The sequence below is a fragment of the Zalophus californianus genome, chromosome 10 (assembly GCF_009762305.2).
Source record: "Zalophus californianus isolate mZalCal1 chromosome 10, mZalCal1.pri.v2, whole genome shotgun sequence".
NCBI classification, from domain to species: domain Eukaryota; kingdom Metazoa; phylum Chordata; class Mammalia; order Carnivora; family Otariidae; genus Zalophus; species Zalophus californianus.
Window position 1 is genome coordinate 3,534,663 of NC_045604.1, and position 16,173 is coordinate 3,550,835.

At 38.7% G+C, this 16,173-nt stretch overlaps 1 protein-coding gene across 1 annotated transcript; it reads left to right on the plus strand.

The window, feature by feature from the left end:
• The first annotated feature begins 9,102 nt into the window (after positions 1-9,102).
• On the plus strand, positions 9,103-11,551 carry LOC113932671 (olfactory receptor 10R2-like). The gene is made up of 2 exons (XM_027611958.1): positions 9,103-9,117; positions 10,589-11,551. The coding sequence occupies exons 1-2, from the start codon at positions 9,103-9,105 to the stop codon at positions 11,549-11,551; spliced, it is 978 nt and encodes a 325-aa protein (XP_027467759.1).
• Positions 11,552-16,173: the final 4,622 nt, after the last annotated feature.

Below are 16,173 nucleotides of genomic sequence, written 5' to 3' on the forward strand. Positions count from 1 at the left end.
GTAAACACGAGGTTTTCAGAGGATGGATAAATTATTGTTACTTACAGCAATGACTAAATAGGTTCCCATTGACCTAATCCTTCTGGGTTGTGTGATGAGAGCCGGATGTCACCATACACACCTGGAGGTCTGTACTGCAGATGAACAACCCTGAAATTAGGAATCTGGGAGCTTATCCTGGAGTGAAATAGTTACCTTCCCCTCCTGAGAGAGGGAGAGGGACATGTGCTCCCCTGTTATTTGCAATTCTTTGGAAGATAAACACCTGGTTCCAAGGTTCTAGGTTTCCTCCCCTTTGAGTGGGAACACATACTTCTCAGAAGGTCAATCTACCACTAATTATTTAGCATATTTTAGGTTTCAAGCCTTGTCCTTCAAGCTAGGTTACAGGTTTATTTACTTGGAAAGCCCTAGTTATGAAGGAAAATGAAAATATATACTTTCTGACACCCAACTACTGGACTTTCTGTCTGGTATAATTTCTCTTTAGCTTGAAAACCTCCCTCCAGTATTTAAGGTAGTTCAAGTCTATTGAGACAAATTTTCTTAGTTTCCTATTTGATAAACATGTCTTTACTTTACCTTCAATCCTGAAGAGTATTTTCAGTGGAAATAGAATCCCAAATTGGTAGTTTTATTAATTTATTTCCTTTTATCGTTTTTAGGTTTGTGTTCCACTGTTTTCTGGTCCTGATTTTTTTTTTTTTTTTTTGGTCTGCTTCCAAGATTTTTTTTTAAATTCAATCAGCCGAAGTATAGTACATCATTAGTTTCAGATGTAGAGTTCAGTAATTCATCATTTGAATATAACACCCAGTGCTCATCACATCATGTGCCCTCCTGAATGCTGGTCACCCAGTTACCCCATCTCCTTACCCCCCTCCCCTCCAGCAACCCTCAGTTTGTTTCCTATGGTTAAGAGTCTCTCATGGTTTGTCTCCCTCTCTGATTTCTTCCCATTCAGTTTTTCCCTCCCTTCCCCAATGATCCTCTATGCTGTTTCTTATATTCTACATATGAGTGAAACCGTATGATAATTGTCTTTCTCTGATTGACTTATTTTGCTCAGCATAATACCCTTCAGTTCCATCTACATGCTTTTTTGATGGCTGCATAAAATATTCCATTGTATATATATATATGTATATATATATATATATATATATATATATATACCACATCTTCTTTATCCAGTCATCTGTCAGTGGACATCTGGGCTCCCTCCACAGTTTGACTATTATGGACATTGCTGCTATAAACATTGGGGTGCAGGTGCCCCTTTGGATCACTACATTTGTATCTTTGGGGTAAATACCTAATAGTGCAATTGCTGGGTCATATGATAGCTCTATTTTTAACTTCTTGAGGAACCTCCATACTGTTTTCCAGAGTGGCTGCACCAGCTTACATTCCCACCAACAGTGTACGAGCGTTCCAGCAATAGACAACAAAAAGAAATAAAAGACATCCAAATAGACAAAGAAGTCAAACTCTCACTCTTCACAGACGACATGATGCATTATGTGGAAAACCCAAAAGACTCTACCCCAAAATTGCTAGATCTCATACAGGAATTCAGCAACGTGGCAAGACATAAAATCAATGCACAGAAATCAGTTGCATTTCTATACATTAACGATGTGACAGAAGAAAGAGAAATTAAGGAATCAATCCCATTTACAATTGCACCAAAAACCATAAGATACCTAAGAATAAACCTAACAAAAGAGGTAAAGGATCTGTACTCTGAAAACTAAAGAACACTCATAAAGGAATTGAGGAAGACAGAAAGAAATGGAAAAACATTCCATGTTCATGGATTGAAAAAACAAATATTGTTAAAATATCTATGCTACCCAGAGCAATCTACACATTCAGTGTAATCCCTATCAAAATACCATCAACATTTCTCACAAATTGTTCTTTTTATTTTATTTTTTTTATTTTTCAGTTTGGCTCTGATGTGCTGAGGTATGGATTTCTTCTTATTTATCCTGCTTGAGATATGTTGGGATTCTTGAATTTGTAAATTCATGTCTTGACTGTAATTGGGAGCCATGGGATAAATGACTTTCTCTTTCTCTACTGTACAGAGGAGGAAGCGGAGCCCCAGAAAGAGAACGTGGCTTTTTCCAAATCCTGCATCTACTTAGTTGGCAGAGCCAAGGCCAGAATTCAGACTCTTTCATTTATTCATTCAGCCATTCAGTAATAAAATGCCTAGAACAGTGAGAAGGATAATGCAAGACAGAGTCCTGCCCTCATGGGTTTACCTACGCCTAGGTATTTTTTTTCCAATTAATGTGTAATTAATATATAATGTTATGTTAGTTTCGGGTGTACAATATAGTGATTCAACAATTCTATACATTTCTCAGTGCTCGTCAAGATAAGTATATTCTTAATCCCTTTTATCGATTTTACCCACCGCCCCCCACCTACCTTCTCTCTGGCAACTACCAGTTTATTCTCTGTAATTTAGAGTGGTTTTTTGTTGTTGTTGCTGTTTATCTCTTTTTTTCTTTGTTTTGCTTCATAAATTCCACATATAAGTGAAAAAAAATTCATGTCTTGAAGAACGTTTGTGAAATTTCTGGCCATTATTTTTTCAAATAATTTTTCTGCCTTATTCTCTATTTCATTCCTGTATAGAGCTCCAATTACACCTGGGTCAAACTGATCAGTGTGGCTCCTCACGTGCTTGAGGTTCTGTTCATCTGTTTTCATAATTCTCCTGTCTTGTTCACACTGAATCATTTCTATCGCTCTATCTTCAGGTTCACTGCTTCCTTTCTCTGTTACCTCCATTCTGATGCCAATCTCATCCATTGAAGTTTTGTGTGGGTTTTTTTTTTTTCATAGAATGTATTTTCAGTTCTATCTTTTTTTTTCATTTTTTTCGTTCTTTTTCTGTAGTTTCTATTTCTCCTCTGAGACTTGTTATATGTCCACCCATTATATGCACATTTTACTTTATATCATTGGACACAGTTACCATAACCGTTTTAAAAATCTTGGCCTACTAATTTCAACATCAAATTACATCTCATCAGGTCTCTATTGACTGCCTTCTTTCCTGGGAATGGCCATATTTTTCTGGTTCTGTTTATGTAAAATAATTTTGGATTTAAAGTGTGATTTGGTAAATATTGTTGTAGAGACCCTGTTAAAATAATTTGACAATTGTTGGTATTTTTAGTTTTAGTAGACAAGTAACTTGGTTGGACTAAAACTGAAAATTTGTTCTCTTGGGTGGTGGTTCAAATGTCTGTTTAAGTCTTTCATATTCTGGATTGCTTTGAGTCTTGACCACACAGATGTGCTTCAGGGATCAGCAGACATTTGGACAGAACATATATGTAGAATGAATCTCTCTCTCTGGCTCTCCCATTTCCAGGATTCTATCCTTACCTCTCAGCATTCTGGTTACCCCAAACTCTATCTCCTGGTTCTTTGTGCCAGAAAACCTATTGGTTTCCTTTTTGAGTTTTAACCTTTTTACAAACAATGCTGACTCTGGCCTTCATTAAAACTGAAAGTTATATCAAAGAGAAGCTTATCCTACGTATTTACCTTCTTCCAGGTGTTTACGACACACTAGATCTGCTGCTGCCATCCTATCTTTAGGGCTTTCATGTACTTGCCCTTTGTGGGTTTTTTTTTTTCCAGATTTTGTAATAGTTATCTTCAGGGTTAAGTAGACACTCAGTGAGACCAGAAGTAGAATTTCTACTTCCCTTTACTTTTATGAAAGTTTTAAAGTTTTAACCCCATGATTTAAATAGAATATTTTTATTTAATAGTTCCCTAATTAACTACTTAATCATTGATTCAGTCAGAAATTATTGCAGGAAACCGGAAATTATATAAATATTTTTCAAAGAAAATTTAATTCAAGTAACTACAAATTATTGGAAAGTTTGAAAGGGTCAAGAATCTGTCACTGGAATTATTGATTCAAGAACACAGGACAGTAGCTGAAATCTCTAGCCAAGAAAAGGTTACTGTTGTCACAATTTTACTGTTTTCTCTCAGTACACTTGGGAGCAGAAACTGAGTCTAATCCCTACAGTATACTCAAATTCTTACTCTTTTGTTTCTCTGTACAAGCAATATATTAAAAAGATGACCTCGGTTTTGCTTCCCATTTTCAGGACCACGAAGAAAACCACAGGTAGAGGGTGAAACTGAAGGAGAGAAGAGAGGAGAGCTAGGAAAACAGACTGAGCTCTGATGATATCATGGTCCAATGTCATCATGGTCTGATGACTTCAGGGTCCAGTGACATCATGGGCTGATGACTTCATTGTCTGATGACATCACAGTTTATGACTCACAGTTTGCCTGCAGCTAATCTCTCTCTCTTTTTTTAAAGATTTTATTTATTTATTTGATGGAGAGAGACACAGCGAGAGAAGGAACACAAGCAGGGGGAGTGGGAGAGGGAGAAGCAGGCCTCCTGCGGAGCAGGGAGGCCGATGTAGGTCTCAATCCCAGGACACTAGGATCATGACCTGAGCCGAAGGCAGATGTTTAACGACTGAGCCACCCAGGCGCCCCTGCCGCTCTTGATGTGCTGATGTATACTCAGATAAAGGGCTGATGGATTCCTCTTCCGTTTTATGTATTGAATCCAGTGTAAGTTGGATTTTTTTTCACTTTTTGCAGTACAATAAGACATAATTTATCTAGGAACCATTTCAAGTGTTTCAGTTGAGATACAAACCCTACCCCCTCCATCCTTCAGTATAGGGCTGGGTAAAAAGGCCTGTGAGGTCAACCACATAGTGCTCCACCTTCTATTCTATCTAGGAGGAATCTTGATTAAATTCCATATATAGCTGTGTAGACTGATGCTGTCAGCCTTTTGAATTGCATCACTAAGAATGGAGGTTTAGACTTTCATCTCCATTTTTATCCTGTTATTTGGATAAAGCCAGATGGTGGAGAAAGAAATCTAGCACAAAGAGTGAAGCTAGGTCAAATTAAAGAGAGAAAGAGGAAAATACTTATTCAATAAACATTCATTCACCCAACAAATAGTTATTGAATATCTATTACATATCAGGCAATATCCTAGAGATGGGGTTATACATTTAGCAAAATAGGGAGAAAGATCCCCATGCAGTGGAAAACAGATATGTAGAGGAAGAAAGGATCATAACTGTACATAAAGTTGTGAGACATGTTAAAGAGAAGTAAATTATGGATGAGGACACTTCTCAGAGACTGACCTGTGATTCAAGATTCAGCATAATGACGTAATACCAGTTCCTGAATTGAGCCATATCTGATCAGATTTGTCCTGAACTTCCCAGTTGTTTAAGCTGAGTCCCTTTTCTTATGCTAAATTGCACTGTATTTCTTTCACTTGAAAACCAAAGGTGCTAACATAACACAGTCATCTTTTTATAACGTAATTTTAACCAGTAGACTATCTACATATCTTATATAGGTAGATCATACAGATGGATATACAGGTAGATAGATACATGATAGACAGATAGATAGATGATAGATAGATAATTATAAAGATTTGGCTCAAGCAAGTACGGAGGCTAATAAGTCCCAAGATCTTCAGCTGGCAGGTTGGAAATCCAGGAGAACCAATGGTATAATCCCAGTACAAGACTGAACACCTGAGAAGCAGAAGAGCCAGTGTGTAAGTTCCAGTCCACGTGCGGATGCTAGGGCCGGAGAAGAAAAACATCCTAGCTCCAAGACAGGCTGAGAGAGAGAAACCTGTCCTGCTCTGCCTCTTCGTTCTATTCAGATCTTCATCCGACTGGATGAGGCCCACCCACATAGGGGAATGCAATCTGCTCTTCTCAGCCTATTAATTCAAATATTAAGCTCATCCAGAAAACCCTCACAGACATACCCAGGATAATGTGCAACCAAATACCTGGGCATTACATGGCCCAGTCAAGTTTATATGAAAAAAGAATTAGCCATCATACCTTGTTAGTTTTTATATTAAATAGTAGTTTTAAGTTTAAGTATCCTCTAACAGCTACTTTCATTATATCAAATACAGAAATTTATTTTTCAGCTCAAAACTGTTTATATTTTATGTATTAGAAATTTTTGTTTTCATTTTTCTTCTCAGAGATTCCATTTTAAAAAAGATTTTAAATTGTACCTTTGATATATACTACCTTATTTTTCTTCACCCAATTTTTTTTTTTTACTTTAATATTATGCAATATTGTTTATTTTTTCTTCTCTTCCTCACTCTCTGGGGCAGAGAGAGGAGCAACGGAAACGAAGGTTCTCATAGAATCCTAAAAAATGTAAATATAGAAAGTAGAATTAGTTTCCTACAGCAGTTGCTGGAGAATATAACTAGAACCTATGCTTCATATGTTTACATTGTTCATACTTGGGAGTGGTGCCTAATTACAATGTCTCCTGGGCAAGAAAGCCATGCTTACAGCTGTGTGGACCTGCTGCTTTGGGGATGACACATCGTATTTACAAACAAAACTTTACTCGAGACAAAGTGTCTCAATTTGAGTTTAGCTTACATACTTTTCTCTGAATGTAGAATTAAAGCATGTCCAGGGCTATTTCTTTGCTTGCACACATGAACTATATTGAAATATTTGAGATGGAATTATGTTGCATCTAAGTTTACTGGAAACCTGAGTTTAAACTCTAATAAAAAAAAAACAATGGTTATTTATAACTTCCTAGAAGTATCTTCCCATGCCTGAGAAGGAAATAAGAGGCAGGTCCTAGATCCATGATAGTGTCAAAATATGATCCTAGAAATGTGACTAACTGCAGTATTTTTTCAGATTTCTTTCTACTTGGAAACCTTAGGGGGTCTTTGAACAGGTGCTGGGCAGCAACAAGGCTGAGGACAGGTGAGCGCCCTGGGCGGACATGCTTATTCAGGAAGATGCACTGAGCAGACCAGATGTCTCAGAAACCCCGGGACCCAGTGGCTCTTCGGAAGGACTCTCGTGCACATTTGACAATTGCTGGAAGCAGCTGTTGTCAGATCTCTGCTGGTAGCCTCTGAAAGGGTTATAACTGCAAAGAAAAAGACTCTGAGTTAGGATGAGCTCATTTGGGAGTTTCTGCTGCTGTGCAGGCAGCTGCTAGGGATTGCCAATAGGAACATGTCTGCCTGGAGCCACTCCAGGGCCTACAGCAAACAGTGCCATGGGGGCGGACCTTGCGGCCAAGGGCCTTCAATCCTCTCTCACATCCTCGTGTGAGTCACTCATGACTCATGAGGGAGGGTACAGAGGGTGGAATTTTATATTATCTCACTAAAGAGGAAGCATAACAATTTCCAGGGAACTTGCAGTTCTGGAAATTGCATTGCTTGAGTCCAGCAGTAGAGGAGTGTGACTTTTACCCTCCTCTCCAATGCAGCATAGGGGAACAGTAGCACACAGATGCAGAATGGGCACTTCATTGGTTTTTCTCCAATGCCACAGTCATTCTTGTCTGTCTTGGGTCAGGCCCTCAGAGAATTGCAGGGATGAATGAGGATCACTGAGGGACTCGCCAAGCCCTGGAGTCTGCTACCCACCGGTTTTAGTCCTCATCCCTACTCCTGGGGCAGACACGGATTGGAGATCTTGTCATCTCTAGGAAGCTAAGGAAAAGCAGAGAGTCAGGTCTGTGACCTGCATGCAAACACTCTACCCTTCCCTTCAGTCTTCAAATCTGCTCTTCGCTGCTGTTCTTCCAGGTCTCATTTCTGCCAGCTAAGACATCACACTTTTCCCCTTCCCTCACACTATGCTCCCACGCCCTGTCCTCAAGGCAAAATTTATGGGGTTGAGAAGAACCTAGACTAACAGAGGGAACTTTGTTTCTTCTTTTGCAATGATAATAAGACTTGATTTGTCCTGAGGAAGCCCAAGGAAAGAAAAGGCTTTTCCCTCATATGAAGGACCTCAGAAGAGATAGCCCTATGTCACCTCCTACAGTATGGGTTCTGACATTCATGTCTCTTTTCTTAATCTGCTCCTAATGAGCTACCAGGCAACCTGGGACTAATTGCCAATGCCAGTTTTGTTTTTTTTTTCCTCTTCCCTTTCTATCCAATTTGACCTGTGAGATTTGAGGTGGTGTTTCCTGCATCCTCTCTCCTCATTGAAAGGATTGGAACTGTGCCAAAAAATAATATTGTAACAACGGCTCCCTGGAGTTTTGGGAAGTGTAAATATAAACCAGCATGTTGGTACCACGGCTAATAAAAGACCAAAGGAAAGTTTTTCAGTGATGCTTTAGGGGATACTTCTCAGAATTCTCAGCAGAGGAGGTAGGAATACAGTTTTGAGCTTGAAATGTCAGTCATAGAAAGGAATAGAATAAAGTCATTTCAGAACAGAAATGTTTGTAGTAACATTACTGTTTTAGTCTCATTTGATTAGAAGATCTCTGGGTGTTGCTGAATTCTAATAGCTGTGTGCTAAGGGCACAAAGGGAAATAGCCCCTGTTGGGTTATTTTATGTGGGAAATTACGTGAAGATAGTGTTTGGGTCCACTGATAGACAAGTGCTAGTCATGAATGATAATTTTAGAAATGTTCTAATTATTCCATGAGCTCTAGTCTCATTAGTGATGGGCACTAACAAGGGCACACATCATGTGAGGAGAGCAAGGCACACAGGTGTACGGCAGCTTAAAGACGTGGAGGATAGTATAAGGCTTTGGGGAGATAAAATAAAATAGGGCGTTACCAGCTGAACTGTAGCAGGCACAGAGATGGCTTCAAACAAATGCCATAAAATTTATGTTTCCCAGAGCTCGTGGAATGGACTCCTCCTCTATCCACCATCCCTGAAAGACTGGTTCCTTAAGGAAGTCTTCCCTGGATAACTGAAAAAGAAAGGGCAAATACCTAGGACTCCCTGTCAAGAGTGAACTTTCTACATTTCGTTCATTCAACCTCCATTGTCCAATGTCACATGCAACTATTCTGTGGTGACAATGATATACAAGGAAAGTGTAAAAGGGGACAAAAGGTTAAAAGGAGTGTCTCACTGAGATGTTTCCCCTCACAGGCCTTCCGCTGTCTTCAGACCTCATTGTCCAGATACTGTGTGGACCAAGAATCTACGGCATAAGCCTTAGAGATGGGATCTGAGGAGGTAAATGAGTGATACTCCTCCGGGAAGAGCCCTGTGCTGTGCTTTCCTTAGCCGTCAAGAGACGCAGAGAGGATTGTGAAGAGCCAGAGTCATAGATAGGAAAATAAAACTGATACTTCTGCCTCCAGTCTTCTCTTAAAAGCAAGGGAACTGAAAGTGAAAGCAGTCAGAGCTGGTGTGGATGAAAGAACTGCACCCCAAGGTGTGGGATCAGCAGGCAGTTGGTCTCTTGAATTGAGTTACATTAGCTAAGGAATTTCATTTTGTAACCCACACTGTGTTTTTATTTTCCTCAATTATTTGGTTGTTTGGGATGATCGTTTATTACTTTATTAAATTCACATTTTATTTTATTTTTTTAACTATTTTTTTATTATGTTATATTAATCACCGTACATTACATCATTAATTTTTGATGTAGTGTTCCATTTGATTTTAATTGAATTGAGGGGAAAGGATCTGCCCATCCTTTAGTGGAGAAAAATCGCAGGAGCTGAACCCCTCAAGATCGGGTGTGTCCAACACAGTGGTAAGCTCTGTTGGATATCCAGGGAAAATGTGCAGAGATATAATGGCTCATACTGAGGAAAGGTCTGATGGTTTGGATGGATTTCTGTCCAAGGCTTAAAACTACAACTATAGCAGAACTCTAAATCAGGTTGCTCTTCCTGGCAGAGTGGTGTGCATGTGATAAAAGCAATGATCAGCCTGACTGTGAGAACCCGAGATCATTCTAGAGCTACTTTAGTGCACTAAGGCTCCTTCCAACTCCCCTCTCTCCAGTGGGTCAAACAGGTTGTGGGATTTGATCAAAAGATAAACTAACATCAACATATTATTATTATTACTAAAAATATGCACAAATAGGAGTTGGGTTTGAATGCTGGTTCAGTAGTTTTGAAAAAATAAAACTATAGGGTTCAAAAGAAAATCTTAGGTGGAAATACACTTAAATCACATCCAATAGGAAACATCAGAAGAGCTAGCCACCACTTCCGGAAGATTAAACAACATGGGTAGCAGAAGCTGACATCTACTAACAGTCTACAGTGGGCTTGCGTTGTGGTAAGTGCTTTAATTTCCATAAAGAACCGGGGAGAGAGGTGCTTTTAGCATCTTTATGTTACAGATGGGAACACAGAGGCACAGAGGGCTACACAGATGAAAAATGGCAGAGATGGATTGTCACACAGGAAATCTTCAGGCATTTCCATTCCCTAATTGTTATTCAAAACAAGCAGTGTGAAAAAATTACCTAGACCTACACGCTGTAAGAGATGCAGAAATGTCGCTGGAGACAGGTGTACTCTGAGTTTTGAAACAGCTCCATAAATCGACATGATCGACAGGGCATTCCCTGCCAGTATCTGCCTCCCCCTTCTATTCGTTGTTCCTCAGTCATAGCGGGATGAACCACCTGCCCCTTTCAGGGTAAATAAACAGTCTGTTCCTTCATTCCTGTTCTCTGTAGGTCAGTCTTGGGGACCAAGTCAACCAGGCTAACTTCTCTGTCACAGAGTTCTTGTTGCTGGGGTTCTCTAACCTTGGAGAAATCCAGCTCAACCTCTTTGTTGTATTTCTGTGCCTGTATCTGATTATTCTGAGTGGGAACATCACCACTGTCACTGTCACACGCCTGGATCGCAGCCTCCATGTACCTATGTACTTCTTCCTGGGGATCCTCTCCATCTCTGAGACATGCTGTACCTTTGTCATCCTGCCCAAGATCCTCATAAATCTGTTGTCTCTGCTCAGAACAATCTCATTTATTAACTGTGCCACTCAGATGTTTTTCTTCCTTGGTTTTGCTGTCACTAAATGCAGGCTGCTGGGGGTCGTGGGTTATGACCGCTCTGCTGCTGTCTGTCATCCACTTCGGTACCCTGTCCTAATGAGCTGGCCGGTATGTGGACACCTGGTGGCCACCTGTGCTCTGATTGGCTTTTTGTTCTCACTGATAGGCTCCCTGTTAGTCTTTGAACTCCCTTTCTGTGGTCCCAATAAAATCAACTACTACTTCTGTGACATCTCACCAGTTATCCAGCTTGCTTGTCCTGAAACCTACATCAAAGAGCTGGTCATCTTCATTGGTGGAGTTCTAGCCCTCATGGCCCCCCTGACTTTCATCTGCATATCTTATGGCTTCATTGTCCACACCATCCTGAAGATCCCATCCACTGAGGGCAAGCGGAAAGCCTTCTCCACCTGTGCCTCCCACCTCACTGTGGTCATTGTCCACTATGGCTGTGCTTCCTCTGTCTACCTGCGGCCCTCAGCCAAGTTCTCATCTAACAAAGACAGTCTTGTGACAGTGACCTACACAGCTGTGACTCCATTGTTGAACCCAATGGTGTATAGCCTCAGGAACAAAGATGTCCAGACGTCCATACGGAAAGCGATTGCCAGAGGAAGATTTTATCCTAAAGCTCTGTGATGAGAATACTTTGTGTCCATGAAAACCTCCTTTCTGAGGATGTAGCAATAATTATAAAGTCGATAATACTGTCAACTTCCATTTCCATAGCATGGTATAGCCTCACAGTGCAAGCTTCCCCAGGGTATTATTTTGACAGGCATCGTGGAGTGCAGCCGTGCATTTGGGTTGATTGTTAATCAGATGCAAGTCTCAAATACCTTTAAACTTGCACAAGTAAGTATTTTGATTTTTCAGAACTGGAAACAGGTGTACTCTGAGTACATAAGAATGATTTTATTCTCTTCCAGGAAGGATAGGTAGCACATTGTGAAAGGCAATTCAATTTAGAAGGGTCAGCCATCACAACTTCTCCGTGATTTGGAAAAATCTTAGAAGGGCCACTCACAAAAACCGTGGGTAAAATGGAATAAATCTAACTGAAAATTATTACTATAACCATGAGCTATCCACATTGGAAAGGATCCAAGGCTGTCCCTTCCAATCGCACTCTCATTATGGAGTCCCACCTGCAGTGTCCCAGGCTCTGACGGATTGCAAGCTAGGCGGCCAGACATTATTAAACATCCCTAAGTTATCAAGTCCCACCTTTATGGCCCTTCCTCCTTGGCCCTAGTTACTATCTCTGGAGATGCATATCTTATATCTAATATTTCACTTATGCAGCAGCAACTCAAACATTTGAAGAGGATAATGCATTTTCCTTTGCAGGACCTTTAACTCAGCTGATGACTCCTTTGACCTTCATGATACCTCAGAGTCCACAGACCCCTCAAAATCCTGGTCTTCATTCTCTGGATTATCTTCAAGATATTTCCCATTTTCTTAATAGTATTCTTCAAATGGGTCACCAGGAAATGGGTGCAACATTCCAGGTGACAGGATAGTCATCTGCCTTGTGCTGCAAGTCAGTTTTATGTTAATACAGCTTAGATTTTTTTTTCCCTCACCTTTCCTGGTAACTTCTGTCACATATGTGCTCTTCCCTGACTCCTATGTCCCTTAGACTAAAGGATTTTATATATTATTCTTTAAGGCATTTCATATTTGGTATTTTTCCCCTTAAATCTCTGCCTTTGACTTGAGGCCAGAATATCCAATTCTTTTCATACTTCACTTATAACCTCGAGCCTACTGGTTATCTCTCTTATAATTGCATTCTGTTCCTTCTTCTAGAATTGGAGGCTAAGGGGTGCATGTATTGTGTAGAAGCACAATTAACAGGGGCTACATGGATTCCAGTACTGATTTATGCTCAATGGCCAAGAACACTGCGCTAGATACACATGCCTACCAAGTGCCCATTATGATGGTGCACATGCTCAGAGGTTTTCCCCCTTCATCTTGGGTGCTCCACAAAACTGAGTCACTTTGTCCATCTCCAGAAGTTCCATTTAAGGGCACTCGCACTTGACCTCTGCTCCAGGGAAATCACAGAGTACATGCCCTTCCCCAGCATCTGTGAGTTCTAAAAAGAAATAGCTCCTCCCTTTTACAAAGTGCACTCTGGGAAAGGATGTCATATGGGTGGGCAAGAAGACGAGATGAGTTATGACACGGTAGGGATCCCCTGGGCTGCCACAGGGCTTGGGCAGTCTAGTAGTCAGAGGGCGGAAGCAGGAACCTGAGGGAAACCGGGCATGGCTTTCTGAAGTGCGATCAGGAAATCTCTTGAGGCACTTGAAAAGTCCCATCTGTTGTCACAGAGACCGGTGCCACAGTTTTCTCCCTGTCCAGTCCCTCACTTCCCCACCTCATACCCCTTACAAGTGACTGTGGTGGCAATGATACGCCATAACTATTACGCTGTTTGTAACTGCTCTTAAAGCTCATGTTGTATGTTTTATTGCTCAGGACTTCCCTTTCTTCTTCCTTTTAACAAAACCCTACTGTGATGAGATAAAGTGGGCAGAAAAGGTGCAGAGTGTAGGGTTTCCAGGTCCAGAGATGATCCAGAGAAGACAGTCTCTCCCCTACAAGACTCTCCTTGCTCACCACTCTATTTTTCCTGACTCGACAGTTAGAACTTCAAACCAGCCCACCTGATTACTCTCCTCCCAGTTTCACTTGTCCTTTTTTAAATGTTTATTTATATGATAAAAGAAGAGATAGGTGTTGTGTGGCAACATCTCAACCTTAAAACACAGTGATTTAACTTCTCCATCATTCCCTTTGAAGTTAAATGCTGCTGGAGAAAATTATGTAATAAATCAGATTATTACAATAAGCTGATAATCAACATCTTCAAACGTAAAATTTTTACATTTTTTCTAAAAAAATATCAGCCTATTCTTTGCAGAAGCTGTTGCACATATGCTCACTTCTACCTAAAACATAATTAACTGCTCCTCTCCACAGCCCTCTCCCTCAGTCCTTCCAAACACAGGGCCACTCTGGGATACTGCATCATTCTTTAGGGGAAAACACCAGGTAGCAGACTGAGATGCCCTGTTCCTCTCGTCACCGACTTTACAAAAGTACTTGCCCCACAATTATTCCAATAACTTTTTCCATTCCTGTTATGCACAAGGCATCCCCTTCCGTGTTCTCAAATATGCTTCCTTTTCATATGCCCTGCATTTGGTCTATTCGCTATTTATTGGTGCTTCCTGAATCCCCCTCTATGTAATCAGGGCTTTTCCCGAATCCTGGACAACAGGGATTGATGATCCTACATTATGTGAATAGACACAAAATAGGAGAGTGTCTGTGTTTTTTCAGATTGGATGCTTTCAGCATAGTTATGCCAAAGCACACACACCCTCCCAAATGCTGATGTAAAGAGAAGCTGGAGTGGCTCGAAGGAACTCAGACAACCGATCCCAGAGAAAGACTTTTTTATTTCCCCTTGATTCGTGAAGTATTCAGCCAGGAAAAGCAGCCTGAGGATAGATACTAGAAAATGAGGGGAGGAAAAAACTGTCTGATATCAGGGCAATAAACTAGTAAACCAGTTTTCAAACTCCATCCATGATTTACTCTTTCTTCAAATATTTACTAAGCACCTGCCATGTGGGGGGAGATACAAAGGTAAAAGAAACAGCACTCCTGTTTTCAAAATAGTAAACCCGCACTTACTCCATCAAACTCCTCACACAGACAAGTGTAGTGGTTCTATTTCATTAAATAAAAGATACTGATACTTATCTTTATATACATTGTAAGTGATGCTCCTTTTCTTTCCTTTAGCTCCCCTTCCTACACATTTTTAAATTAAAATATATGTGTGTCTATATATATATACCAACGTCCTCAAATGTTATTATTATTTATAGTATTATTTAAAATATTCATATTAATGATATTTATATATTAAATATATTATATTTATATTTAATATTAAATTTATATTTATTATTATATCTTATTTAATACTATAAGTAAATAATTATTATTTATTATTTATTTTTATTTAATTTATATATACCATATATACTTAAAAATAATAATTATTATTTAATTATATAAATTATTACATAATACTATAAATAAATATATTATTTAATACTAAAAATAATAAAATTTTATTACTAATATATCTATATTATTTTTATGAATTATCAATTTTATATTTATTAAATTAATATACATTTGCATATTGATATATTAATTATATGCATTATATAAATAATATATTTATAATATAACATATAAATTATTATCATGTATTATTTTATATAATTATTAATTATATGGAACATATTTTTATTAATGCATACATATAATAATATATTTATATTAAATATAAATACTATAAATATAGTAATAATTAATATTTACTCTGTTAAATAATATGTTTATAATATCTATAGTATATTATTTAATAATATTTAATAATAAATAATATTTTATTATATTTATTATATATTTATATTTTATTTATTATATACATATATTTATTAGGTTTATATATTTATTAAGTTGCCTCGAGTAACTTAATGAATATCAATAAGGTAACAACTCTTGCTTCTACCAAGATGGGTTAATAGAGTTGAATCCGCACCTTAAATGTTGGGAAAAAGTACACAAAAGAGCAATTTTCAGACATTGGATCCCCACCTTAAAAAATTAAATGTTGAATCCCCACCTTAAAAAATTAAATGTTGGGAAAAAGTACACAAAAGAGCAATTTTCAGACATTGGACAACAGATGGCATAAGGGCCCCAAGAGAATAGATAGCATGGACATATAATGCTTCCATCAGCACAGAAAGTTGCCCTAAAACAAATACCTGTAAAGCCAAAAGTGAGATAAAATGGAATTGCTCAAAATGGAATCTACTCAATTATTTTAAAAAGGCAGTAAAAATGGGATAAAAATTTAAGACCAGAGATTATCCAATTGGATAAAAACATATCTACTTAACATACAGTCTCTAAGGTGCCTACTTTAATTATGAACCACAGGTAGGTTGAAGATAAAAAGACAGGAAAAATATATACCATGACCCCCAAATGAAGCACAAGCTGTAGTGATTATATTAACATCAGCTAAAGTTAATTTTAGAACAAGGGACATTCCTTGAGATAAAGGGTGTAATTTCAAATTAGTAAAGTGTTCAATTCAGCAAAGAACATAAAAATCCCACATGTATATGCATATAATCACAAAAATTGAAAAT